The sequence below is a fragment of the Linepithema humile genome, chromosome 4, assembly GCF_040581485.1.
Source record: "Linepithema humile isolate Giens D197 chromosome 4, Lhum_UNIL_v1.0, whole genome shotgun sequence".
Lineage (NCBI taxonomy): Eukaryota > Metazoa > Arthropoda > Insecta > Hymenoptera > Formicidae > Linepithema > Linepithema humile.
The window spans coordinates 17,510,484-17,536,538 of NC_090131.1; the positions used below are offsets into that span (position 1 = coordinate 17,510,484).

A 26,055-nucleotide genomic window follows, 5' to 3' on the forward strand; every position below is an offset into this window, starting at 1 on the left:
TCGAGCACCCCCGCCGGGTGTTTCGAAAGCCTGGGAGTGTTTGCGGAGCAATTCTCGTGCCTCGATTCATCGGGATTTTTATCTCCCTGCCGGCACTTCGCGGCGTTTCGCTCGCGAGCGGAAGCAACCGCGCACGCTGGTTTTTTTTCCAGTAACGGATTTCGCGATAAAATGGGATGTTAATTACTTCGCGTCTTTCTTTCCCTCTCTTTATCTCTCTCTCTCCCCTCCCCCCCTCTCTCTCTCTCTCTCTTTTTCGCGTTCTAGAGCTTTTTTTCAACTAGCCGACCGGTTGTGGATTAAACACCGCGTCGACATCGCTGCTAGAAGGATTTCCTTTTAATCTTCGTGCGCGAGCGACACGTTGTAAAAATGCACCAATGGCGTTTTGTTTCAAAGGGGATTTATTAACCTCTATTTAGTGCAAAAAACGGCCGCTGGTTATAGAATCATGTTCGCTGATTGCACACTGTTTTTTTTACCTATCCTTGTAACACTGATATATTTTTCCATACGGAACGAATTGAAATGTACTTGTGTTGTAAGGCAACGATGTGAATGACCATTGAATCTATCCGCGCGCTTATTTCGTGCATAAAATAATCTAATTAAATATCTGCGTAAATGAGGACGCGACGTCGGTTTTTAATTATCAGTCGGAAATTAATAATGAAATTAATGAATGACAAAATGAATAATTGAATTCTATTTATAAATTCATGCAGTTATTTAGTGAAAATATTTAGTAATTTATCAAATTTTATCGTTTTTATTAATTTCGAATGATGCATTTTCACGTGTTTATTACATTCAAAACTATTAATTTTCATCGATGAAATTAATATTTCCCTGCAGCAAAGAAATTAAATTGTCCTATCTAATCACTCATCGATGCATTCGGCGTACGCCGTAAATACACCGCGCCGTATAATTTTCTACTCGTTGACAAAGAGATGAATAATGTCCGCGTAAAATTTGTAATACGCTACGCATCAGATACAATCAAATGCGGTATTTCGTATTTGTTTTGTGTACCGATTCGATTTTGCCTGTTTATTTACTTTTGTTTCGACGATATTTCCGCTCATGCGAATCAACTGTGTGGTATCCGCGCCGAAATTACACAGACCACCGTAACGCGGAAAGAAACGTGACGATCCAAGTCCGAAATCTGACAAGGACAAATAGCTGCACGCGCGACGTAATGCGGCATGACAGCCGGCAGGTTGCCACGTCATAAACGTGAACGATGTCGTTGGCTAACGTATCGTTTCTGAAACTCGTGTTATTTTTCGCAAACCGAATCCATTCTTTGTCACTTTTCACCACGTTTTCACACCCTTTTTCTCGCGCGAGCGCGCGCTTATCGTACTCGATAATTTTTATCCGGCGGCTATGAAAACAATTTGTCGCGCGTCGCCACATGTCATTTTAGATTCGTGCGAAAATACGGACAGTCGCGCGCGAGAATACTCATTTATGAATTCTATGCGAATTTATGCGTCGCGTGAAATGGCGAGATCCGGCGCCTCACGAGCCGACATCAAGGTAAAAATTCTGAATATTTAGTTCGCAGATTATTGTAACGTTCCAGAACGAGAAAATATTTGCAATGAAAAATTGCTATATTAATCGTGAATTTATGAGTAACGAAATGATGATAAATTCTCTGCGATCCGCTTATATCGTTTTATATCACGCAATATAAAAATATCAAACATATTTCTCTTTTTTTTTTTCGCGATGTTTAACGATCGCTTGGGCTACTCGTCGATTTTAAAATCTTCTTCGCACCATGACGCAAACTTAACTCAGCACAAATGTGACGCCACCTAGAATATAATTCCACGCGAAATCTGTCAAATGTCAGTTTGCTCACACGCATAGAACGACGCATCGCGGCATAAGCCCCCGAGGGGAGAATCTCCCCGATTCCTGCCGACAGCGCGCACTTACGTAGGTAAATTTTGAGAATGAGACGTCGCGGAAGCGATAGATCGTGCGTGTGCCCGGGACGTGACTTAGCTAGTCGCGTCGTGACAATAGCGTGCTCTCCTCAGAGTCCCATATGGGGCACCGTGCCTATAAGATCGCAGCCGGGGCATGGTCCCCATTATGTCACGCGAAGTAATGTGTCAACGTACGCGCGCGTGATGTGACGATAATGCGCCTCTCACCATCCTCCGACGCCGCGCACTCTCATTCCCCTCGGTGACTTACGGAGTTTATGAACTGCGTAAGTAGCGTATACACGGAACAACAGAGCGGTTCTTTCATCGCGTTATAAATCAGACTGCATACGGGGACGTAAACAGCAGCCGTTGGTAACGCGAAACCGATAAAACGCGAGCGCAGCTCGCGAACTGTGTGACTCGGATCCCGATGGGCGGAGGAGGATAGGTCGTGAACCCCGGCGATTTGGAGAATATAAGATTAATTACCCCCTTGCGATCGATCCGATCCGATCTGCATGATGTATTGTCGCGATAACGCGGATTACGAAGATGTATATCAGCTGCATCCGAGAAATCGAGATTGCTGTAGGAAAATACCTCATCTTTAAAATAGCAATCTCTTTTTTTTCGTTAAAAAATTGTGATAATTACGTACGTATATAATTATACTACGTTTGAAAATATTTATTCGAAATCACGTGTGTATTTAATATTTTGTTATCTCTGATTTTAATTAATTTTTTCGGTATAATATGTTACAATTATATAATATATTTTATTCATTTACTCGTAGTATTATTTTCAGAGTAACTTTATCTGACAATTGAGTTGTAAATTATTATTTTTTATACATTACAACAGTTACTAATTTAAATGTGATATTTTATTTTTTTTTGTCTGTTAATTCAATCAAAATTACAACTTTTATAAATTTCGCGTTATAATTAATCTCGAACTTTTTATCGGTTTCTCAGTACAATATTCTATCTCTTTATTGGCTACAACGTTATATCCTTTTGTTCTGTATTTTTATCTGAAACAAATTTCCGGTTTTTTATCCACGTGTCAGACCGGGAAATCAGTAATAAAAGTAATGGAAGAGAATTCTATATTTGCGCGTGTATTTTTGAAACGATAGATGATGTTTATGTGATTGAACATCTGGTAGTACGCTATATATTATGAGTTCATACACAAGTTATTAAAGATTAATGATGACGGAGTTGTGGTTTATCCAAATTTTATTAAATATGACTTTAGAGAGAGAAATTTTAAACATATTTGCATATCCGCGTGATATTCGAAATAATCTGGCACGAAATATCCATGAAACGAACGGATAGCTAGCTAGATGCAGAGAGTTACTCAATCTGTACTACAAAAATACACACACATCTATATGTATATGATACATGCAAAAATAAATTTTCTTGTTCAATATTTATATTATTCTAATTATTAGTAATTTTTTAATTTTTATTAAAATTAGAAAAATAAAATTATCGATAAAAACCGATATTTCTAAATATTATTAATTTTATTTGCGTACAAGTATAATATAAAAAAATCGTACATTATTACGCAAAAAAAATCTGCATCATTCTGCGAATTACTTGCATAATTTTTTACGTCTTACGCTTGCGATGCATCTCGCTATTCGCAAAAATATCATCCGATACAGTGCGAACGTCAGCATGTCTGCAGAAAATGCCGTCGCTCTACTTGGAGACGCGACGGAGTTATCGTAATTATATCACAGTGGAGTCAACGTTCAAAAGGTTGTAACTCGTTTCCCATCGCATACTTGACATGATAATGCAGCATAGACCCGTCAGCCCGTGGCGACGTGGAGACGACGTGTTCTTGATATTCGTCGAGCGCTGTGCCAGGTGCTTGTAACGAACACTTCCGCGTTACGGTGAAGTTGTTCTTCGTGCATACTTGGTGTACGCGCGGCATAAGACGTATCGCGGAAAATCGATGCAATGTATTACAACGGATGTTACAGCATTGACATTTTACGTAAACTAATATTTCAATATTATGCGCGCGCTCACGCGCGAATACGAGAAAAGGATTCGGAAAGAACGTGAAAAAAATACTCGATTGTCAATACAATTGAAAGATATCACGTTAAAATTTCAAATTACATTAAAATCCTAATATTTTCACTATTTCATCGACACCGAGTATGACTGGCGGCATGTATTCACCGACACATGCATTCACTTCTATGTATTAGCGAGCAGTGTGGATTCACCAAATATTTTCATTCAATCAGTATAAGTATTACATTGGTACATGCTGGGCTCTGTGTCTCCATCGTGTATCTAATCAGTCAGGCAATGAGCTCGACGTTTTTATAAGGGAACAATTTCGTCCGTTCGCAGAGAAAATTTTATTTTTTAAATTATATTAAATCAAAAAAACTTCTGATGACACGTACAAGTTGATGAATGCGTATATCAGTGAATGTTTGCTAGGGAATACATTTACTGTCGGTAAATATATAAACTTCAACTTTTTTCAAACGCGATGTCGACTGAAAATAGTTCGCTGAAAATCGTTCCGGCCACGTTTTGATGTTTTGATCGGAAAACACAGATATTTGCAACTGGTGGACGCTGGTCGATGGAATGTTGTATAAATTTGGCAATACTGCAATCGGCGCGGATTAATTTCGAGTTACAACATATTAAACGGACTGCTTATTTTAATGTATTGGAAAGAGATACTAAAAGTTTCACGGGCAGTTTTCACGTTCGAAAGCCTAAAAAACAACAGACTTTCTAGATATTGTAAAATAAATGTACGGAGAAGTTATTTTCCAATAACAAAGAACGTGGATCTGGTTTCCCATTAGAGATACATAGATTCGTAGAGGTCAGCGAGACAGATAAATCTTTAAGCAAATCAGATATGCAAACGATTAAATCCGAGAATTGAACCCAGAAATCCTTCGCTTACGGAACGATTATTCTAACAGACCCCGCGCATTAACATTCTTATCACGTGCATGTATCTGTATGACACTGCACATACAAACTTCTTACTTAATGTGAGTTTAAGCTGATTCGCCAGAATTTACGATCTACAGTTTATTTTTTATATATTTAGTGCTCGATATCAACCTCAGAATCGGTAATCGACCTCGATAACCATACCTCGGATAATCCCCGAGAAAGAAAGTCGGGACGCCAATAAATTGCGGGATAATCCTCCCCACCGTAAAACCCTCCACAGATTAATTGTAGCGCAGATAATAATGTGATTTCACATTTAGAATGACGGTAGCCAAAATTACATTTCACTAGGAAATTGTACTCAACAAATATGTAGCAATGCATTCATGTTATTTGATATTATATCGTAAAATCATAAATCATTGTATAAAATAGCGAATGGAGAATAATACGATTATTATAAATAAATAAAATTTATGTCTGTTATATGTTTTATCACAGAAAAATCGAAAAAAAAATTTCTAATTTAGCTGTTAAAAAAATATAATTTATTCTGTCTTTTAAGAAATGTAAGAAAGATAAGTCTTACTTAAATGATAAACGTGTATTAAAAATATTGCTTTGAAATTGATTTCATGATATTTTCTAACTAGTTCGACGGCGTCTGTCTTATCACTTATTTATTTTATTGCTGCATAACTTTCGATAGTACAGCCTTTGGTGATATATATCTTGATGTGTCTGATACACACATCGAAAACACGATCTCGGAGTAGAGAGAGATACTGTTTAAAGTTTAACATCCAAATATACGGATATGTGCTTCTGTCAACGATAGCGCTTGCCATTCTATATGTCAAGTCTTTCGAACGTTATTTCGAACGTTTTAACGAATAATAGAAAAGACCAGAGTCATATTAAATTCAACTAACCGAATTATTTTCTACGTCTATATCAACTTATATACTTTTATAATCTCTCGAATATTCAACGCTTTCATATTACATATACAAGCATGCGTTAGAAAAAATATATAATTATATTATTTTGCAGAAAATAAGTCAAACATAAATTTATGAATAAACATATGAAATAAATTTTACGAAATAAATAAACAAATAATTTTAATGTCTAAAATAATATTTACGAAAAGAAATAAATATAAATTTAATAATTTTTACAAATAGTAATACTTGTATATTTTTTACTCTTTTTTTTCACAATAATTATTATCTTAACGCGTCTTGATGCGTGTATAAAAATCACGGATAACATTTCTCAGAGAAGCAATGTATAAAAAGAAAAAAGTTGAAGCAATAATAAGAAAAAATTTTTGTATAATGGTGATCAACTTTATTAGCCGTTAAGAGCAAAAGTGAAGAAAGAAGCGTAAGAACTGGTTATAGCGTGGAAAGACAAAGGCACAGGAGAAGATTGGTATGCAGGGGTACCTCCTACGATTCTCTCCAAATTCGCGAATCGGTAAAGTCTGAGTAAAGTCCGCTGCTGGTGTGCAGTCATGCATGGTTTATGGCTCTGCGGAATTCCCTGTGACCAGTGCACTCCGTGTAATACGAACCTTTATATAAAATGCGTCCCTTTTGAGCGCGAGGATTAACTATTACAAATTCTAGAAATTTTCGTGCTCTGCGAAATAACCAATTATATAACGGGATAGTCATTTTGCAATTTTTGCGTCATCTAAAAAGAATGTATTCTGAAATATTGATATTGTTCGATATATTATATTTAAAAGAATAAAATTAGAAAAAACGTATTATGTGAAATTATTATATGAAAAATTTACATCTGTAATAAATATATCTGTCGACCTGAATTACTAGCGCGAAATTGAATACGTTCAAAAAATTACATATTTGATTGAATAAGTTATACAACACAATGGTTACAAATGTAGAAAGCTTTTATAGAGACATTGTATCAATTCATAATTTTTTGCAAAATGTGGCTTAAATTCGAATTATTTTCAACGATTACAATATTTAAAATCACTATGATGCGTACTTTATCGCGTTAGACGGGCGACATTTGAAATTCGGTTCGTTAAAAGTTGAATAAAATAAACGAATCGTCGAAAACAATATTCGATCCACGCTCTCTTCTTCGCTATCCGCGGATTTTAACGAGGAAAATTTAATTATAACTTCGAAGGCGAGATCTCAGCACGGCTTGTTAAAATGAACAAAGTACAACCGCTATCGCATACACATCGTAGCCATATACATAGTCGTCCTATAAAGTGTAATTTTACGAAATTGGAAATCTCATAGGGAACACATATAATCTCTTTAAACAACATGGGTTACAGTAACGTTATACTTTTAATGCAAGGTTGAAGAAAAACATGTCTCGTCCATTCCGAGGTTCGCTGCTAAAAAAGTATTTATTACCAGCATCACGATTTAAATTTATAATTTCCTTCCGGCATAGAAACGAAAGCTGCGAGAAGTTCTGTTGAATTTTCAAGAATTGTGCAGGTCTTAAGTTTGCAATATTATAAGATTCATTTTTTTTCTGCATTTGCTTAACGAAAATTATTGAGATCTTCAGCCGTTTTTATAGAATTTTGCTCAACTTTTCTGCGGGAAAAAATTATCGGTTGTTTCCACAGGCTGATGAGCTGCATCCTTAAGGTCCCTGCTAAAACCATATTACCGTGAAGACGGGTTGAAGCTAATCGGATAAAGGATATAATGGCGAGTAAGAGCGGTACGCAGAAGCGCGAATAAGCGCAAAATTTCGCGATCTGTTTTACGACGGTCCCGTAAATGTTTCGGTCTTCGATTCGCCGGCGGCACACCCCACGCGCGCAACATCGCGGTGTCACGTGGCAGGACACTGAAATTGCACCATTAATTTAACGAGAGAGAACCGCCGCACATTTTCCCAGTAATTTCCAGCTTGGGCGTTACACGGAGGACACGGTGATACGATGTCCCGCAAGCTTCGAACCCTCAGGGTCCGCAGTATTCGGTTCCGATTGAATAATTTTATTATCTTAATGTTTTTTTGACGCTAAAATATAAATTTATAATGGTAACATCGTTAACAGTGCTGCGATACCGTAAAAGCTTCGCGTAATAAATATTTTTTATCACGGAGTACTGACGGTGAATTTGATACAATTTTGGGAACCGCATGTATTTTATATTATATTTTGATAACATCTGCGCACGAGAAAATAATGTCAACGCTGCAGTAATATATCTAGCAAGAGTTACAATAATATAATAATAATTACATAATAAATAATGATTCGTTGTTATGAAAATCCTTATTGGAAATTTAAGCTTATTTAAGCTGACCTGATTGTAAGCCGCGTAGCCGTCGATCGTGAAGTAAGCGAAATTTGCGATGACGCATAAATTGCGAAAGCGTTTACCGATAACCCGAAAGTTATTTCATCTTTTGCTTATCAGTGTGTCGGTTACATCGAATCATTTTTCTTCTAAACCCTTGCGTAATGATGCTGAAAGTGTTCGATCGACTGAACTACCGTCGTCTGCGTTTGACAACGTCATGAGCTGCACATAACACGGGCGATCGATTGCATTCACATCCAATCGAGGAGATCAACAGGCTTGAGTGTTATTATAATTTTAATTAATTTCAACTTAAATACACATTAACCTGCTTTCTCGCGCGGTTAAATTCGCCACTTATATATTTTAAATCCGTGACGTGGAGGATTGTACGCAAAATCTCCGTTCATGAATTCGCTATGCAAAAGGATTGCGTGGCAACGTAATGCATTTTCTTGAATTTTTCCTCGCTTCGCCTCCTCTACGCCCGCGCTCGAAAACGTTAAAATTACTTCCATTTCGCCGCAGTGTGATCACGCTCGCGAATGTAATCGTGTCGCTTCGCGATCGAAGACACGTCCCCGACGAGGGTGTGCCAATGTTCATAAAAATGTTCGCGGTGTCTCCGGAACTTTAAACCGCCGTCTATTATTCCGACGAGGGATAGACGAGTCCACTGAAAGTTTCTCGATAAATCATCATGCGACCGAGGAGAGGGACGAGAATAAAAAGCACGAAGTCGCGAAAGCAATAAATATTAATAGCGAATGGTTACTGCATAATCGATCAGAACTTTTTCCAGTCATTCCGCCAGTAGAAACAGCCTCGCTGGATACAGATATACCGGATGCCTCAGGTCACCCCTTTTCTTTTACGCACGAATCCTTTGAAACAACTCCAAGTTTATTTATTTTTTTTTTTTTTTAGCAAAAACATCGAGACCGATGATCTTGACACACGAAAAATTTCGCGAATTAGAAACAACTTTTAAATGAAATCCTCGATTTAAAAAACTGTTAACAAAGTGCTTTACTTTCAATAGAATTTTTAATTCAAGAATTAGTTACTTGGATAGAATTTTAACAAATTTCGGAAGACAAAGAGATGGTGTGATGGAATTTTTACGACGATCGACTCTAGCTAGCGAAACAACTTTGCGAGAAGAGAGAGAGAGGCTTGGAGGTAATTCAGGATACTCTGTATATCGAGGTTTGTGTAAGAAGTGAGTTATACCGCGAAGCCTTTTTAAGCCGTCCTTTGTTCACTTCGCCGAAGAAAGAAACAATTACCGGACTTTTTAAACACTCCGGCCTGACACGATCTCCGGGTCATCGCTCGTATCCGAAGAAACGTAATTATCAGGGGAACCGCGCAAGAAGCTTCTCGTTTTGCCGCGACTGAAACAATGGCTTTGTATGGCTGCAGCCATGCGTTCGCAGTAAAATAATTGTTCCCGCATTAGTGTCGCCTGGTAGTATTTTACTACAAGCGATTAGTTTGCTCGGTTGCCGCATTAACGATAATAATTGTCATTGTTATTATCAGTCGGATTGAATCAGCGCTTTAAGCAGCTTACCTCGTTTTTTTTTTTTTTTTAATCGTTGCTAGAACTCTGATAATTATTCGTATAGTTCTTTTCCTTTTTTACTTCGAGGAGTAAAAAGCTTTATGAAAATAATTTAAAATCTATAGACGATAATGCGGTGGCTTTTAACGATATTGTGAACAAAAGTTGAAAATTTTATTGCGCCGAAATAATTAGTTATGTATAAACTGAAAATTATATGTGTACATTATATTGCCGCAATATTAACTTACGTCAATATTTTCCGCCCAGTATCTCATTTAAAATCTCTATTATTTTATTTTATAAAGTATTTCACATTTTCATATATTTTACGCGCGATTTACCAAATGTTTGCGCTAATAAATTTAACAAGCTACTGCATTATTGTTCGTGATATATGCCATTCTATTGAGGCCGGTATCATTGAAAGTACTAATATCCGTCCGCGTGGTTTCACAATGACTTGATAAATATGTATAAGCGTTATAATGTATAATTCGATATTACAAACTAATGAGTGTTGGAGCATAATGCGTGGCGCGCAGGAAATTAGTTTGAAATCGTCGTCGCGTTTAATCGTAATATATACCAAACACGCAACACCACGCGTATATGTGATCGTTTTCGAACGCGTGATACGAGTAATTATCGCGCTCCACGTCCCAGAGGCATTGAAAGGCCGCGTGAATACTTTGCTGGAAGCGCTGGATTATGTACACCTGTGTCACCACCTTGCACCTAGACATAAACATAATCATATTTCACTCGACGCAAAAATGGGAATTAGATGGAGATGGTGCCTCGATAAAGCTATCGTCGCGGGACGATATCCTTGAAAATATAGAGAGGGGGTATATATAATAGCCTTCAGTTTACGGAAAATCACCGCGAGACTGGAAGAAGGAACGGAATTTAATCTGAAGTAAATTTCCATAATTTTAATACCTGTCATAATCCTTCTTTCCGACAGCCTTCAGCACGTCGGCTGCAATATCCAAACATAATTTTGACGTCTGATCCGGATGATATGACGTAATCACCGATAATTTCGCCTCCATTACGTCACGCACGATCTTGTCGACTGCTACTGCGTGAAAAACTCTGAACGGTTCCAAGCGATAAGTGTTCTGATATTTCGGGATCTGGTTAGATTACAAGAGGTGTTACATGACGATGAATTGTCGGCAAAGTGAAACTTGACGGTAATAACTCTCAGCGGAGAGTTTAATAGCGAGGATGGAAGTCTCCGCGTCAAAATCACAGCAAGACGGTTTGAGAAGTTGTGAAATTCGGTATATCGGCGAGCGCGTATAATGTCCTCGATAAACCTTCGGCCGAAATGTATAATGTATAATGTAATTCTATCTATCTACCTATCATTCTACGTAAAGTAAAGTTTTCGACGATTAGATTCTCGATGATTAGATTTTCAGACGACCGCCCGTGGAAGTTATGACGCGAAATTTTTATCCGCGCCCTCTAATTTTTCCCGGAAATCTCATTTCAAGAGTGAACGGAACGATTCTCCGAGCGCATCGAGATTCGCCTGTATTAAAACTTGTTCATTTTCCACGCTCACTCAATTTATTTGCGTCCATCCAATTTATTCCGCCGCGGTGGAGGGGGAACGTACCTTAAGTCGATCCCCGCGCCTGTGAAAGAGTACGCCGGCCCCATTGAAACCAATCATGGAGAGCTTCGACAGCGTTTTTCTCCTGGTCTGATTCTGTGTCCGGAAATAAGAAACACGTCCCATTTTATATTCCTCGACGATACTCCGCAACGCTCGATGCAACATTCGCGGAGAAACAAAAAAGAAGAAAAAAGGAAAGAGGGAGTAGCAAAGGCGGTTTCTATTTCGCATAAATATCTTAATACTTCTGATTGATCTGAATATTTACGGCGCCACTTTCATGCATCGCAGAATATTAGATCAATAAAGGAATATTACATTAAGACGGAAGAAAGCGGAGAACGGTGGATAGGGTGGAGATCCATCGGCGAATATTATTTCCAGGACCTACTTTCAGCTATCAATTAAAGTTTAAATCTTAGAGAGATTAATTATCTCTTGGCGCATTTACTCTGCAACAGATGCGCTTTCTCTCAACGGCAAAATTATGTATGACATTAATAAAATGATTAACCTAACATCCGCGAAATCTAGGCGTCCATTCGCGCGATTACCTCCGCACTATCCGTCGGCAATCTGAATTGCCGGCTTAATCTTTGCGTCGGACTGTGCGATAATCTGCTCCGTATTAGCTCCCAAGCATCCTGTTTATTCTGGTGTTTACTCATTTTAAGCAGCCTGCAGTGACAGGCGACACGAACGAATTGTTCCCAAGAGGAGAAGCTGCCGCGAACGGCGACGCGGAACAAAGGACGTTCATCAAAAGAATTTCAGTCGCGTTGCTGAAAGGAGGAAATTATTGCAATCTCCGTCCGAAGTTCGCGAGCAATTTCGGCAAATAATTACGCGCTGCGCCGCGATAAACCGTTCTCCTGCAAAAACGTCCGGCACTGGATTGCAATGAGTTTCTTTGAACATTCTTTTTGAACCAGAAAATAGTTCAATTTTGCAAAACATTTATCTTTTATGTTTTAACAGTATTTAAAGTGAGATATTACAAAAAACAATATTTATTGTTCAGAAAAAATTCAATTCAACGAGATTGTGATCACAAATTTTCACCGAAGGCTACTTTGGATTTAATTAACGTGTAATATTGTCACATCCCTTATTTTCGAGAACATGATATTACTTTTGCACGACAGCGCGAACAAATATAAGTTCTGCCGAGCGGTCACTCGCACATACTCGTATACCAGACGTTCTTACTCTCCTGCCCCGAAGTGTCTGATTCAACAGGACCATAAAGTATCGGATCGAGATCGATATCGAGCGTGTTCGGTGTCGTGGGAATCGACACGGTTTGTCAATTGCAGATGATCCTGCACCACAAACGAACCGCGTTTATCCCACGCTTGTGCTGTTGCAAACACCGCGATCGATATAAGAGGAGTTACGCCCTCGAGCTTGCTAAGCTTTGAACGGCAGAACGTTAAGTACTTCCTTTGACAAAGTAAAGGAAATTTGCCTATACTCTCGGCCCAACTATGCTGAAAACAACTCGCTAGGGATTTATTTAGTAATCGCTGTAACACGCGGTGGCAACTTTAGTGATAGTTTATCAAATATTAAGCGAGAACGTATATAGAATAAATAAAAGATGTATGTCGGAGAATTTTACCGTAATTAGTGTAATAACTAACGATTTTCACAACAGTATTTTAATGCGCGAAACATAAGAAGATATTTTATTGAAAGCAGCGCCGTCGAGAATATACTGGCGAATAATATATTCGTTAATGTTATCGCGTGATTATGATTTGCATTATAATAACATCATTAGTATGATCGCCGGTTATCATAAGCCGAAGCTATTACAACCATAACGGCCACATCATACATTATACGGTTACGTCGTCATTATTACTTCACGGCGCTTTATTTTACCGCCGTAATGATTTCAGTTAACCATAATTCTCTCTCAACCTTTTCCGCGCATTTTAATGCATTTTCATGCATACAAAGTGCACGTAATAAAGGCCAATGTATCGTTCCAATTTCATTGAACGGATCCTTTCGTAAAAAAAAAAGAAATCCGGAATTTTTTGTCCCCGAACTCAATAAAAGTGGCGGAACGGATAAACAATCGACAAAATTTCCTGCAGACGATCAGCAGTTACGTGGCTAACTTTCACGAACGTGTCGTGGAAACTCGTTGGCTAACTCGATAAAACTCTGTTCTCGTACAAGCATCTAATGCAGCACCAGCCGTACGGTTTAGTTTCTTAGCGAAATTCTTGGATGCCCGGAAAACTTTTTTTTCGCCCGCGCATTTGACTTCCACGCAAATAACGATATCATCGCTCGATTTACTCTCCGAAGAATCGGCACTGATTAAAAGATATAGCACGAAATTTATTTTCTACAAAATATCAGACTATACAGCAATCGTGCATCGAAAAATATTTGAATAATACATTAATAATTTTTTTTTTTAAATAGTACCAAAAATTATCGCCATGTCAATTTTTACTTGGGAACTTTTTTAATAATCTGAAATTATTTCTTTAGCGAAAGGTAAATCGATCCTCGATTTTATAATTTCAAATGTGAAGTGTGTTGATAACTAAGTTTTGTGCGCTCATAACGCTAATCTCTCTCGTGCTGTTTCTGAAATAATCTATCCTACTATTGAAAACCAGCTCGAAAACTATTATATGAAGAAGTATGAAGCCTACATTGTGAGAAAACTCCGTGGATTTTCTTTCCTGCTTCTTATAAACGTATCGCGCACCCGCCTTATCTCATTCTTTTGTATTGCACAGTCCCGCGGATATGCTATTCGTCCTCTCTCTTATAAGGCCTCGTATGGGCGAAACTCCTCAATAAAGGTCGCATTTGCGTGTATAGTGCATTCCTCGAATAATTCAACTCGCGCCGCATAGTTTATGAGATTCGCGTTCGCCAGATCGCGAGCGCACGATCGATGTCAAACAACATTGTTATCGATTGAATCGCCACGGATGCAGAATCTCCGCGAAACTCTTCTCGCATGAATTAATCGTTTTGCATTATTCGCAATTTGGCAAATGCATGCATTTTGATCCTGCGCGTTTCCGAAGGAGTGAGGAAGATCGCGCATAATAAATATCAAGCGATCCAGAACGAAATGCGAGAGAGAGAGAGAGAGAGAGAGAGAGAGAGAAAGAGAGAGAGAGAGAACGAGAGTGTGTGACAATACCAATTACGCGCTGCTCGCGGGAATGAGTTTTCCGCGGCTTTTCAGGATCCGCCCGGTGTCAGGATTTTCGCAGAATATCCGGGAAAATTGCTTTGCGTTCAAAAGCTTTACGCGATTACGGCGTAAACTCGTTCATTACGGCGATACTCGCGTGAGCGACAACGCGAGCGCGTTCAAAAATTCGATCATCCGACGGAGGGGCCCGCGGTCTCGCCGTAACTCTTGCCAAAATAGAATTCATTCTTGAGCTACGTCGTCGACGTTGCTTGTCGTGTCAAAGAACGAAAATTTGCGGACGAAGTTTGCGAAAACTCGCCGAACATGCAAAAGAACTTTTCGTCAAACCAGATATTCCGGTTTATACAAAATGTTATTCGGAGCTCTTTTTAAATTTCTTTCTTTTTTTTCATTTTACTTTTACGCCGTTTTGACTGTTATTTGGAAGCGTTTTTAACATAAATTTCCCGCATATAACAGATCCACCATTTTGTGAAATAACTGAGCCATATATTAAAATATCGTGAAAACTCCCTCGACGTTAATCGAGGAAAAAGCTTTCGCTTTCCCGCCATTTACGCCACCTGTAGTTAATGCTCTGATATTCTTTAATATCCTGGTTGTTCATAGTGCTAGAAAGCTTTTATAACTTATTTTCTTTTAATTTGGCAGAATATACGGCAGCGATCCCGGGAACATTCTGTAAAATCCATGCTCGCCGTCCCACTTTTATTTCCGCGCGGCGTCAGATTTCTTCGACAAAAGGTATCGCGAGCGTGCGGGAGATGAGCGCGCACCGACGATAGCGGAAACGAGCGGAGGAGATCGTCGTTACGTTCGCCATGAATTTGCATCGGGCGGCGAAGCGACTCTCCGTGCCGCGACGAAGGCGTCTAACAGATGCTTCGGCGCCGCGATTTGCATAAAATGAGACCGGACAGAATCCACAGTTCTCCCGCGGGAACGTGCCGGAGGACGAACGGGAATGCTCCACCGGTCCGAATAGTCGGCGAACTCCGCCGTTCCATTACCGGGCCAGGTAACGGCGATTCCAGGGCTTTAATGTGCCGTCGAGTGAGAAGGGCAACGCGTTAACCCTTTGACCTGACACTTTCCTGCGGCGAGCGCGACAGCGAATGCGCGTCACGCGCGCACCTTTACCGATTATGTTTTTCCGATTTTTGCACTTAACGTTAGGACGTTCGGCAGTACATTTTTATATCGGTGTGTCGGTGTACAGTCTGCAGACTATTGCCAGATGCTGTAGCATTTTATATTAGACTTCCTAAAGATCGTATCTTGCTGGCATTTATAAATTTAACAACAGTTTGTATTTACGAGAAGTACGGAATAGTATAAGAATTTAATACGTAATACGTATAATTTAATTTATTAATTTTAATAATTTTGTAATATAATTTAATTTGTAATATAATTTAATTTGTTAGTTTAATAATTAAGCAACATAATTTAATTTAATATTAGTAAATAAATTTTAAATAAATCTAAAAAAAGTTAATCAAAGCGGAAGATAAATTAGAACGTTTTGGCCATTTAAACATTTCTAAATGTGTCGTTGACTTATTAGCCTGCTTTATTCCATTTTGATTTATTTAATTAAATTTAAAAAAATAAATTTTTAACAATTTATTGCTAAATTTAAGAGGTTGTATGGTTAATATTTATTCACAGTTATTGATTTCGAAATATTTTCTTTTTAGAAAAGTCTTTGCATGGTCGCATAAGGGATCGTGATTCAAGTGTAGACGACGCAAAGACAAATTGTGTAACTTCAAAAGATTTATTATATTACATACATATTACACATCCGTACGGGTAAAGGTATTTGAGCGACGAATCCAGGCAATAAATATGTATTATTTGGATTGATTGAATTTCTCGATTTACATGATCCGAATCGGAGATTCGATTAACATCCTTCGGATTGAACAGACATTCGTAGAGCGCGATGATTCTAAATTAGCGACAACACATATCTCGACCGTGCGGAACGTTCGATAAAAAAATTCGACCCTACGATAAATCGTGCTATATACAGATTCATCGATTATTCTCTTTCCATCGCCATGCGTATCTCCCAGGGAACGAATTCTGAAGTATCCTATTCACAGGAGATCGTCGACGAGTGCGACGGCAGTGGCAGTGGCAGTGACGGCGGCGGCGGCGTGTCGCTCACCGAAACATCGTATCGACGAGGAAAATCAGGACGAGTAGAAGGAGTCTCCTATTCACATCGCCGGTGCCGCCGTGTTGCATCGCAGCGGGATGTTCGCCTGGAAAAGAGAATTACACCGGACGACTAACGTGTCGCTTTTGTGCTGCTTCTACGGGACTTGGCCGAGCCCGATCTCGTCAATCTTCCTCGGATACTCGCTAACGAACATTAAATTTATTAACGGCACGGCGAGAGTAGAAGCCCGACAGAAACGAAATGGATTGCACTCGAGAATCTTCAAAGATTTAAGGAACGTCAGCTCGTCGCGAGGAAGAACAATGTGATCGCGTCCTCTGCAGGTAATGCCAATTATCCCTTTTGTCATCGAATACGATAACCATATTCATTATTGAAATTAACAAATAAGCACGCACGATGACATTAGAAATTACTATTAGGTAATTATACTATTGAAACTATCATCACTAAATAATAATACATGCGGCGTCCACGCGCTAACCATTATCGCGGCGAACGAATGCGCGGCGCGCAATATGCGTCGTTATTAAGCGGTAAATTACGCTTCGCTCTATCGCCAATATTAAACAGTTGTTACAAAGATAATTAATGTTTGAATAATGTTTGAATAACCGGTCACATTTATTTGCGTCAAACGTATTAGTGTAATGAGAAGCGCGCGGGTCCGCAATCTGTGGGAGAGGAAGCGCGCGCCGAGAAATTAAAACAAATATTCCTCTTATTGCTAAGTGCTTGGGGAATAATTTCGTAATGTCCCGCTTCTCTCGGTACGCCCGCGAAGCAGAGAATTTCGAAATTAACTATCGCAGCCTCTTCCCACCTCATCACCCCTTTCCCCCCCCCCTGTTTCCGATATTGCCACCGCGGTATTTTGCTCACCGTTTAGTACGTGCACCATGACGCTCGCCGGGGTGACTTTGCTCGAGGCGCATGTATAATTACCGCTATCGTTAAGTTGAGCACGCGTTATTAGAAGCTTGCTGGTGGTGCCACTCTTACCCTTCTCCGTCTCCAGCGACACACCGCCCCTGTCGAACGTAAGAGTATTACTGAGACTGACTTGCCGAAAGTTTGCCGCCGAAATCCGCGCGACGTACTTTATCTCGCGTTTACGCAGCGCGCCGCTGCTCCTCGATTCGATTGCAATCAATTTTTCCTTCCACTTTGCGTCGAACGCTATTACGTCGGCGTTTGTAATACAGCGGCAATTAGCGAGGAACAACGGGACAATGCGATTATCGCGCGCGATACAATTAAAATTTAATTTGCGGAGTCATAGTTTCCGCGGCGTACGAAAATAACTCCGGGACTCCGATGGATTAGATTTCCGTCAATTAAACTTCTGATTAGGTCATGTGCGCACGAACGCGTATAATGATGCCGCGATTTCAACAATGATTTCACGGGCTAATTGTGTGCAATAAAGGTTTAATCGTCGGCCGCTCGTACCTTGGACCGTCGAAATCGATCACCGCACCGGCATGGTACCAGGTCACGTTGCTCGGGGGCAGATCCTGCAATTCTATGATGCAGGTCAGGCTGATTGTGCTGCCTTTCTTGATGTATAGCTCCTGGCTACCCGTGATCTTCGCCTGTATATCTGATGAGGGACAATAGTGAGAGAAGGAGAAAAATGTGATATAATAGTGGCGTTTCACGTCGACTTTACTACTTAAAAAACAGCACGCGTGCGCGCCGGATCGAATTGTCATCCCTCACGGGACTCGATTTCGAAATGGTTTTCCCAACTTTATTTCGGAAAGCTCAGCGAATCGTCGCGGGAACAAAGCGCCCGATCGCCGGGAGAGTTAAAACAATTGGTTCTACAGTCCGACGTAAGACGCTTCGGAGGGGGATCTTTAAGCGGGATTTATGGGCCACCACACCTCGCAGAAACTCACCCAAAACCTTCAGCGCCACGGCTCTATGTATCTTCGGTTCTGTATTAACCTGACACTCGTAAACGCCGGCGTCCCGCGGTTGCACGTAATCTATTCGTAGATTCCAGTCGTCGGTGGTCGGATTACCGACTATCGTAAATCTCTCGTCGCTCGTGTAAGTCACGGACATGGACGTTAAGATGTGTAGGTCCCTTTTTCGGATCCAAGACACCTGGGGTAATAACGTACGGGAAAGGCCCGGAGTGAGGTACAGGTAATTGCAGTTTGCGCTCTCAACCCTTTCGCCGCTGCCGCCGCCGCCGCCGCTACTGCTGCTGATTCAAGCCGTTCGCGCGCGCCCGTTTCTCTCACCACGTATTATAATGAAGAGTTTTCCGCCGAGATCTTATCGAAGGTTCGGGAATTTCGGAATATCGGAGGATCAGACAAGTCCGAGGAAAGGTCGAGATGGAGAAATTAGAATCGCGCATTTGATTTCGAAATCTTTGAAATATTAAAAATTGAAAGATTCTACGAGAAAACCGAGAGAGAAATCGGATAAGGAACTCTTCTTTATGATTGCGTGGCGTTATCATAATAGTGACCTTATCGCTTGGGTACTTTTTCATTTTTAGAGAGTCTTTAGAAAAGACTCCTTTTTTTTTCTCTTCATTTCTTAGCGAAGCGATAAGAATATCAACTCAGACTGTTTTTGGCACCATTTCATGAGTGAAAAATGCTGGTGCTCGCACTTTTTTCCAAAAGTATTCTTTCCATTCTTTTTCTATTGTAGGGAATTATAAAATCGAGAACTCCACTTTTTTCAATTCTATTATCTGTAATAAACTTTTAATGAACACGCCACGGCTTGACTTGCCGACGGCGAAAGGGTTAATGGGTAATTGCGCATCTAAATGATCGCAACACGCAAGCTATTTTCAGGATCGATGGGAGTTTGCTCGTGAAACTCACAGTTCTGTTTCCTAAGTTTTTAACACGACATAACAGCACGGCGGCCTGTCCTATGGCCACTGTTAACTTTTGCGGCGTGTCTTTGAAAAAATATGTCTTCTTTGTGCCGCGCTGCGATTTCTCCCCCTTTCCGTACGTGTCGTTGTTGAGATGCACAAACGCTGAAATAGAGATAAACCGTGCTGAAAACTCGTTATCATCCTCGGTGAAATATTCTTGTCAGAAGGGAAAAAAAGTTATAATTCCAGAAAAACTACAGGTCAGAGTATAATGCAAATTATACTCTGATCCTATTACAACTCCTCAAATATCCTTTGATACGTATCTGATATATCACATACGCGATCTGATATATCACATACGCGATCAGATTATAATTTAATTTATGCATATGAGTTTTGTGTATGCGTGCACACGTAGAACAATTACTTGAAAAAATTAAATTTTTTTTATATTTTGTATTTTGCGTAAGTGTTCGTCAATTTGGCTTGCGCATGTTTCGTTCACTTCCATTAACATATGCTTCCAAATTTTTATAAATTTTTTTTTCTGAAAACCGATGTCATAAATATATTTTTAACGCTGATATTGAATTATTCTTGGCGCGCAAGATAAGAATGCTAGAAATAGTTTCAAAAAGTAAAACAGCGATTTATTACAATTGTCGCGAAGTACGCTGCTATCACGTTGACAAGTTATTATGCTATTGTTGCAGCATAAAATACTAAGATTACGTCAGATAAGAAAAGTGAAAATGTACGTAAACTATAATTTCTGCTTTCTTAATCACAGCCTTTTGTTTAGATTTCATCTCTTATAAAAGAGTTGTTACTTATTCTTTATTCACAAAGCACCTGTTCTGCTGGTACCTTCTTTAGTCGTTTCGTTAAAATTAATTTCACGTTTAATTTAAAAGGAAACAAATAAACGAGTTATTGAGGATGAGAATACAATTGCTGCTTTTATATTGATTATTGCTAATTATGATTAATTGATATTTTATTCCTATTTGCATTATATAATTTATCCTAAATCATAAAATAAAATAAATATTTAACCAAATCACTTTATGTAGATAATTAATTTAATTTAATTAATTATTGTATTTAATGATTTATTTTATTATTAGCCACGCACACACACTATTCCATTTTTTTTTTCATACTCACTTTATAATGTAATCAAAAATGATAAATTAAAGTGACGAAATTAAATTATAAATTAATTTATATTGTGATAAGTTAATCTATTTGACGTTACAAAAGTCACAGTAAAATGCAATTTAAAAAATTTTACAAGTTTCAATTTCCAATAGCTAATTATAATCATATTTCACTTTTATAGACATAGATTTCGTTAAAATATTTCTTCGACGTTCAGAAGACGTGTTTTAGGAGTTTTTTTTTAAATTTTATCCTTTCTTATAACAAAACAAATTCGGTAATAAAAGTGATTTACACCGCCTTCTACACCGTATACCGGCTTGGCGCGACTTCGCGAAATTACTTCAGCTTCGTACAATAAAAATTACGTGCTGTTGGTGCTGTAACACACACCTACTCACACCCACACACCCACATACACACACGTACATGCCGGGGATAGAAAAATCGTCGGAGCCGTCTCTTTTTTGGGCGGAAGTACGGGACATTTACCGATGCCGCGTTCGCCGTAGAGTGGTTCCGCGTGTAACAGGTATCCGATTCCCAGGAGCAGAAGGGCCATGCCGTGGAACGGGGCCATTTTTCACTTCGAACACATTTCTTAATCTAATTCACGCGCGCGTTCTGCCGCTGACAGCGATCTTCCCACCACCGTCCGATACAAACGATCACTTTCCACTCGCGGAACTTCGAAAAGTACCCGCGGGATCACCCCGATCGTTGGCATAATGCTGTCACCCTCACCCCGATCCTCCACTCGCACTCCTCCACATGCAAAAGGAAAGGGGAAGCGTTACCGCGAATCGAAATCTACCCCGCCGTTTTTACGAAACGGAAAAACTATATCTAACATAATTAATCGACTTTTCGCACTACGCAATCAATTTTTCCAATTAAATGCCGAACAATTCGAAATAAGCGTCGTTCAAAATTATCCCCCGTGTCAGACGACACGTAATTTCTTCAGAAAAAGTTCAATTCAACGACAATGAATAGTCATATCGTCGATGATTCTTTCCATCCCACGCGAGTCGGCCCCGATCGCACGGCGGATCAAAGTTCGGAGCGGTGCGATACGGTTGCGGGCCGAGCACTGAATTTTGCTCGTCGCGGAGGACACGAAAAAGCTCTGAAATCCTGGCACGGTGGCGCCGTGCCCATTCCACCGGGTACGTGCGATTGCGCCGAAAGGTCCTCGGCATCAGATATGATTTCCCTTAACTGGCGAGACATGTTTATCCGGCGCGCGGTCCTCGCAACAGCCGTACATTATCGCGATTTACCGAAGCGGATCGTCGCATATACCCTCTCCGGAACGGAGTTTTCTACCTCTTCCATTCCCGTTCGCAAAGTGTCCGCAGATAAAGTGGTTTACGGCGTATTCGCTATTTCTAAAGCAATCTCCTATGAAGGGAGGAAAATAAGGGATGAGCAGAGAAGATCCTTATTTTTGCATGTTAAACGATTTATTATAATAAAATTTCAAAATATAACAACGCTTGAAAAATTACAATGTGATTAATATATATTTAATGTATATTAAAAACTTAAGGCAAGATCCGATATCACTATGTTTCTCTTTTCTTCAATAGGCAATAGCTCTTCGCATTCATACTCGCGCGATAGAATATAAAAAATATATTGAATTCTGGTTGAAAAACAATTTTCTCTAAGTGGAAAAATTAGCGCCATTATTTTATACATACGTTTTCTCGTTATTGTTCTGCTTCAATTTCTTTCGCAGCTTCTTATAACAATATATACAAATTTTCAACATATTTTGTATCATAGTTTGACAAATATGTGTTCAAATCTGGATAGACATTTCCTTTCGAAAAGTATCTACTTTTTTGTTCTTAAGAGTTTTTTCTATTTACATCTAAAATCCTATATGATTATTGTAAGTTTAAATTGTAGAAGATTAAAATATTGGAATAATGACATTTTCATTGTAATAAGTACAATCAATAAGCACGCACAATTCGTTTTTATATTAATCATACGCACGGATAAGAACAAAAGTACTGCATAAAATTAAAAAAGGTTCGCCATACGTTCATTTTGAATTAAAAATTGATAATTATATAAAATTAGCATCTTTTTCGATTTATAGTATTATAAAACATATGTTAGTTTTTCATAACATAGAATTTTGTTGCATTTATCTGCGAGAAATATATAAATATATATATATATAAGACCCCATACACGATGTATAAAAACTGCATCTCAAAAATTAGACTACAAAAACAATACAATATAAAAAATAGAACAAATTTTTCAACATTTACAATATTTCAGACTTCTCTCTTTCGTACGTTTGTTTCTTCGCATTTTTGTACTGTTCTGTATTATTTAAAGAGCTAGAAACATGGAAGAATGGTTCTTTGTGCTGTCGATGAACAATATCAACCGGATCGCTTACGTTTTATCTATGACAAAGTCACCTTTCGTACCGCCTGTTTTCCATACCAATTCTATACCGTATATTTGCATTGTGCCAGGAGTGGCTGCGTATTTGCACATATCGTAGATCGTGAGCGCCGCTACACTCACGGCAGTTAAAGCCTCCATTTCCACGCCGGTCTTGCCGGTACATCTGACCTCCGATGTAATTTCAACGACGTGCAATTCTTCGTTCAATTTCAGATGCACGTTTACGTAAGACAGGGAGAGCGGATGACACAGAGGTATAAGATCGGAAGTACGTTTAGCTGCCATAATGCCGGCCAATTGGGCAACCGACAGCACATCGCCCTTTTTCACATTGTTCTCCGCGATCAGATCGCTGATAACGGAACCTATCTTCACGTATCCTCTCGCAAATGCTGCGCGTTTACTGTCGTTCTTCCATCCGACATCCACCATATTCGCTTTACCAGTTTCATCTATATGCGATAACGATGAATACATTCTAATACTTGCGTTATTTTTAAAATATATGGGCGTGTATGGGATACGTTTGTACTGTATGCTTCGTATCGATGCGATATTATGCTTTATGTGATAGAATTTTTCCTTACGATTAGCTGCAACGTAAACACGTTTTCAAGTTAATTGTGTAATATTGTTATCGCTGAATAAGTGTACGATTAAAAAAAATTTACGATAACAGCTGTGCACGTCTCGACAAAACCGAATGTACTTTAATACGGTTGGTTAATTGTCATAAAACTATCAATTAACCCCCGATGAGGATCATTGGCCTATTTTCCATCTGTGTAAGATTGAACATTCCTGAAACACACGTGTCACAGCAAAGATATAGACATAATCGGTTTGTCGACACTGCTACAGTTCATGTAAAATAAAATGAAATGCAAGAAATCAAAAGACGAAAAAAATATAAATTCTCCAATAAAAAAAAAAACAAAATTAATTCTTAATTGACTAAATATTTTTACTAAATTTCTTTAATCAAATACGCCATTTTCTATCTCAACATATCGATATATACCTGCGTGTTGCTTCTTTTTTCGCGATACTGCTCCTCTTATCAGGTCCTTAAGCATATCTTCCGAAGCTCCGTTTCGCAAAGCATCCCTAAGCGAGACCTCGCCCTTGCCTTCGAACAAGCATACTTTCAAGTTTCCATCCGCAGTTATTCTTAAACGATTGCACGAATTGCAAAAGTGTTCGCTCATGGATGTGATAAATCCAACTTGCCCGACAAATCCTGGTACATGATATGCCTGTTGAAAGAACACTGTATATGACAAATAATTTATTCATTTTTATCGAAAAACAAACCTTAGATGTATCGTTGGGCTGATTTGGCAGAGCCTGGAAATCGGGATATTTTTCTCGTATTATCTCCTTCATCTCATCGAAAGAAATCATTTTATTTTCCTTCCATTCGTTTCCTTGAAACGGCATATATTCTATGAAGCGTATATCGATAGGGCGATCTCTTGTAAAATCAACGAAATCAATTATTTCGTCGTCATTACGGCCTCGCATTATCACACAGTTGACCTGATCATTCAATCACAAGCACATATATAAAGTCATATTTGTATTTTTATAAGCTTGTGACATTTTAAATTTGTATAATTGATTAAACTTACTTTTACAGGGTTGTAACCAAGCTGAACAGCAAGATCTATAGAAGCTATAACTCTTGGCCAGCCTTTCCTGCGAGTAAATATCTCAAAACGTTCCTCTTTAAGGGTATCCAATGATATATTTAGTGCACCCAATCCAGCTCTTTGAAGCGCTGACAATTGACGAGTAAGAGTCAACCCATTTGTAGTAATTGCAACCTGCTCCAAGTTCTTCAGCTGCTTGAGTTGCTCTAACACGTCAAATTATAAGTAAGCAGATCTTAAAAACTAGCTTCATAGTGATAATCTTAAAGTAATATTGAAAAAAAATCCTTACCGACAATGTCCACAATATCCTTACGGACCGTAGGTTCACCACCTGTCAAACGTATCTTGCGCACTCCCTCCTTGACAAAAAGATCAGCTATTTGTATTATTTCATCGGTTCTCAAAATACCGTCCTTCTTGGTTAACTTAACGCCTTCTGCAGGCATGCAATATGTACCTGCAATGATAACAGTATAATGATTTGTGTCATAATTAAAATATGTGTGATTTTAGGGAAGACCCACAGCGAAGGTTGCAGCGTTCTGTGACAGATATCCTAAGATATGTGTGCTTGCGTCCAAATGTATCTGTAAGTATTTCACGCTGCTCATCTTCCTGTAATCTCACTCTGAGCCGTTGCAACTATAATAGATAGACAAGTTAAATTATTTTGTGACAACATTAATAAATAAAATCATTGGTTGTTAAAAAGTGTAACAGATGCAACTATACTTACTCGAGTTGATGTGTCCGCAATTGCAGCAGCTTCTGTCGATGCATTTGCAGCACCACAAAGCTGCCTGACAAAATTGCACTTCCGAAACATTTATACGACGTATTCTAATGATAATAGAAAAGAATGACAATATAAAAACGTTATGTTTGCTACTTATGTGATCATATATTGTGTATCCTTCTACACATTCTCCTTTTCTGAGCAAAAAAAATTACATAATCTATAGAGCACAGTATTTTTTTATGCTTATCTAAATGCATTGTCATGCACCTTCTGAGTAACCTGGAATGAGTGATACATTGTCTAATATATCAATGCAATTGATTCACATGATTCGAAATATTTAATCATATTTTGCTTTTTGCCTGTGTGAATTTTG

General features: G+C 38.8%; 4 protein-coding genes across 14 annotated transcripts in view; 1 reads left to right on the forward strand and 3 right to left on the reverse strand.

The window, feature by feature from the left end:
* Window positions 1-25,593, forward strand: part of LOC105670217 (uncharacterized) — a 231,340-nt gene extending 205,747 nt beyond the window's left edge. For 2 of the 9 annotated variants that reach the window (XR_010889668.1, XR_010889664.1), the window contains exon 13: window positions 24,925-25,063. Coding sequence is in view for 3 of the 9 variants with exons in the window: in XM_067352979.1 (XP_067209080.1) it covers window positions 24,925-24,957 (33 nt within the window). In the remaining 6 variants the exon portion in view is untranslated. Of the gene's footprint in view, window positions 1-15,291; window positions 15,659-16,751; window positions 16,893-24,924; window positions 25,064-25,453 lie in introns of those variants that run through there. The other 7 variants (XR_010889665.1, XR_010889667.1, XM_067352979.1 and 4 more) reach the window with 7 other exon arrangements.
* LOC105670215 (dynein light chain Tctex-type protein 2B-like) lies at window positions 9,144-14,633 on the reverse strand. Its single transcript, XM_012363611.2, has 4 exons — window positions 11,996-14,633; window positions 11,442-11,534; window positions 10,754-10,950; window positions 9,144-10,546 (listed from the first exon to the last, which is right to left on the reverse strand). Exons 1-4 carry the CDS (start codon window positions 12,107-12,109, stop codon window positions 10,381-10,383), a joined length of 570 nt encoding a protein of 189 aa, XP_012219034.1. The 5' UTR covers window positions 12,110-14,633; the 3' UTR covers window positions 9,144-10,380.
* On the reverse strand, window positions 16,402-22,164 carry LOC105670223 (fasciclin-2-like). Its single transcript, XM_012363616.2, has 6 exons — window positions 21,342-22,164; window positions 19,687-19,847; window positions 18,736-18,946; window positions 18,284-18,434; window positions 17,714-17,862; window positions 16,402-16,913 (listed from the first exon to the last, which is right to left on the reverse strand). The coding sequence occupies exons 1-6, from the start codon at window positions 21,427-21,429 to the stop codon at window positions 16,813-16,815; spliced, it is 861 nt and encodes a 286-aa protein (XP_012219039.1). The 5' UTR covers window positions 21,430-22,164; the 3' UTR covers window positions 16,402-16,812.
* On the reverse strand, window positions 22,294-25,780 carry Mocs1 (Molybdenum cofactor synthesis 1). Of its 3 annotated transcripts, XR_001100390.2 has the most exons (8): window positions 25,677-25,780; window positions 25,465-25,582; window positions 25,230-25,397; window positions 24,917-25,143; window positions 24,600-24,824; window positions 24,307-24,541; window positions 23,957-24,086; window positions 23,737-23,878 (listed from the first exon to the last, which is right to left on the reverse strand). XR_001100390.2 is itself a non-coding variant. In XM_067352948.1 (7 exons), the coding sequence occupies exons 1-7, from the start codon at window positions 25,764-25,766 to the stop codon at window positions 23,271-23,273; spliced, it is 1,671 nt and encodes a 556-aa protein (XP_067209049.1). In that variant the 5' UTR covers window positions 25,767-25,780; the 3' UTR covers window positions 22,294-23,270. The 3 variants fall into 3 exon arrangements, 2 of the variants coding, with proteins under 2 accessions (XP_067209049.1, XP_012219038.2); XM_067352948.1 differs by lacking the exon at window positions 23,957-24,086 and having other exon boundaries at window positions 22,294-23,878; XM_012363615.2 differs by having other exon boundaries at window positions 23,759-24,086.
* Between the last annotated feature and the right edge of the window lie 275 nt (window positions 25,781-26,055).

Bases quoted from the DNA above. Each gene is read 5' to 3' on its own strand.
- LOC105670215 (XM_012363611.2), bottom strand. From the start codon at position 12,109: ATGAGTAAACACCAGAATAAACAGGATGCTTGGGAGCTAATACGGAGC. The intron at 11,535-11,995 runs GTAATCGCGCGA...TTCCGGACACAG, and splicing joins TGCCGACGGATAGTGCGGAG to AATCAGACCAGGAGAAAAAC. The intron at 10,547-10,753 runs GTATTAAAATTA...GTTTATGTCTAG, and splicing joins GGAAAGAAGGATTATGACAG to GTGCAAGGTGGTGACACAGG.
- LOC105670223 (XM_012363616.2), bottom strand. From the start codon at position 21,429: ATGGCCCCGTTCCACGGCATGGCCCTTCTGCTCCTGGGAATCGGATAC. The intron at 18,435-18,735 runs GTGAGTTTCTGC...GTCCCTCATCAG, and splicing joins CGTGGCGCTGAAGGTTTTGG to ATATACAGGCGAAGATCACG. The intron at 17,863-18,283 runs GTACGAGCGGCC...TACGTTCGACAG, and splicing joins ATCGATTTCGACGGTCCAAG to GGGCGGTGTGTCGCTGGAGA.
- Mocs1 (XM_067352948.1), bottom strand. From the start codon at position 25,766: ATGTTTCGGAAGTGCAATTTTGTCAGGCAGCTTTGTGGTGCTGCAAAT. The intron at 25,398-25,464 runs GTGGGTCTTCCC...TTATCATTGCAG, and splicing joins AGAACGCTGCAACCTTCGCT to GTACATATTGCATGCCTGCA. The intron at 24,825-24,916 runs GTAAGTTTAATC...TTGAATGATCAG, and splicing joins TTGGTTACAACCCTGTAAAA to GTCAACTGTGTGATAATGCG.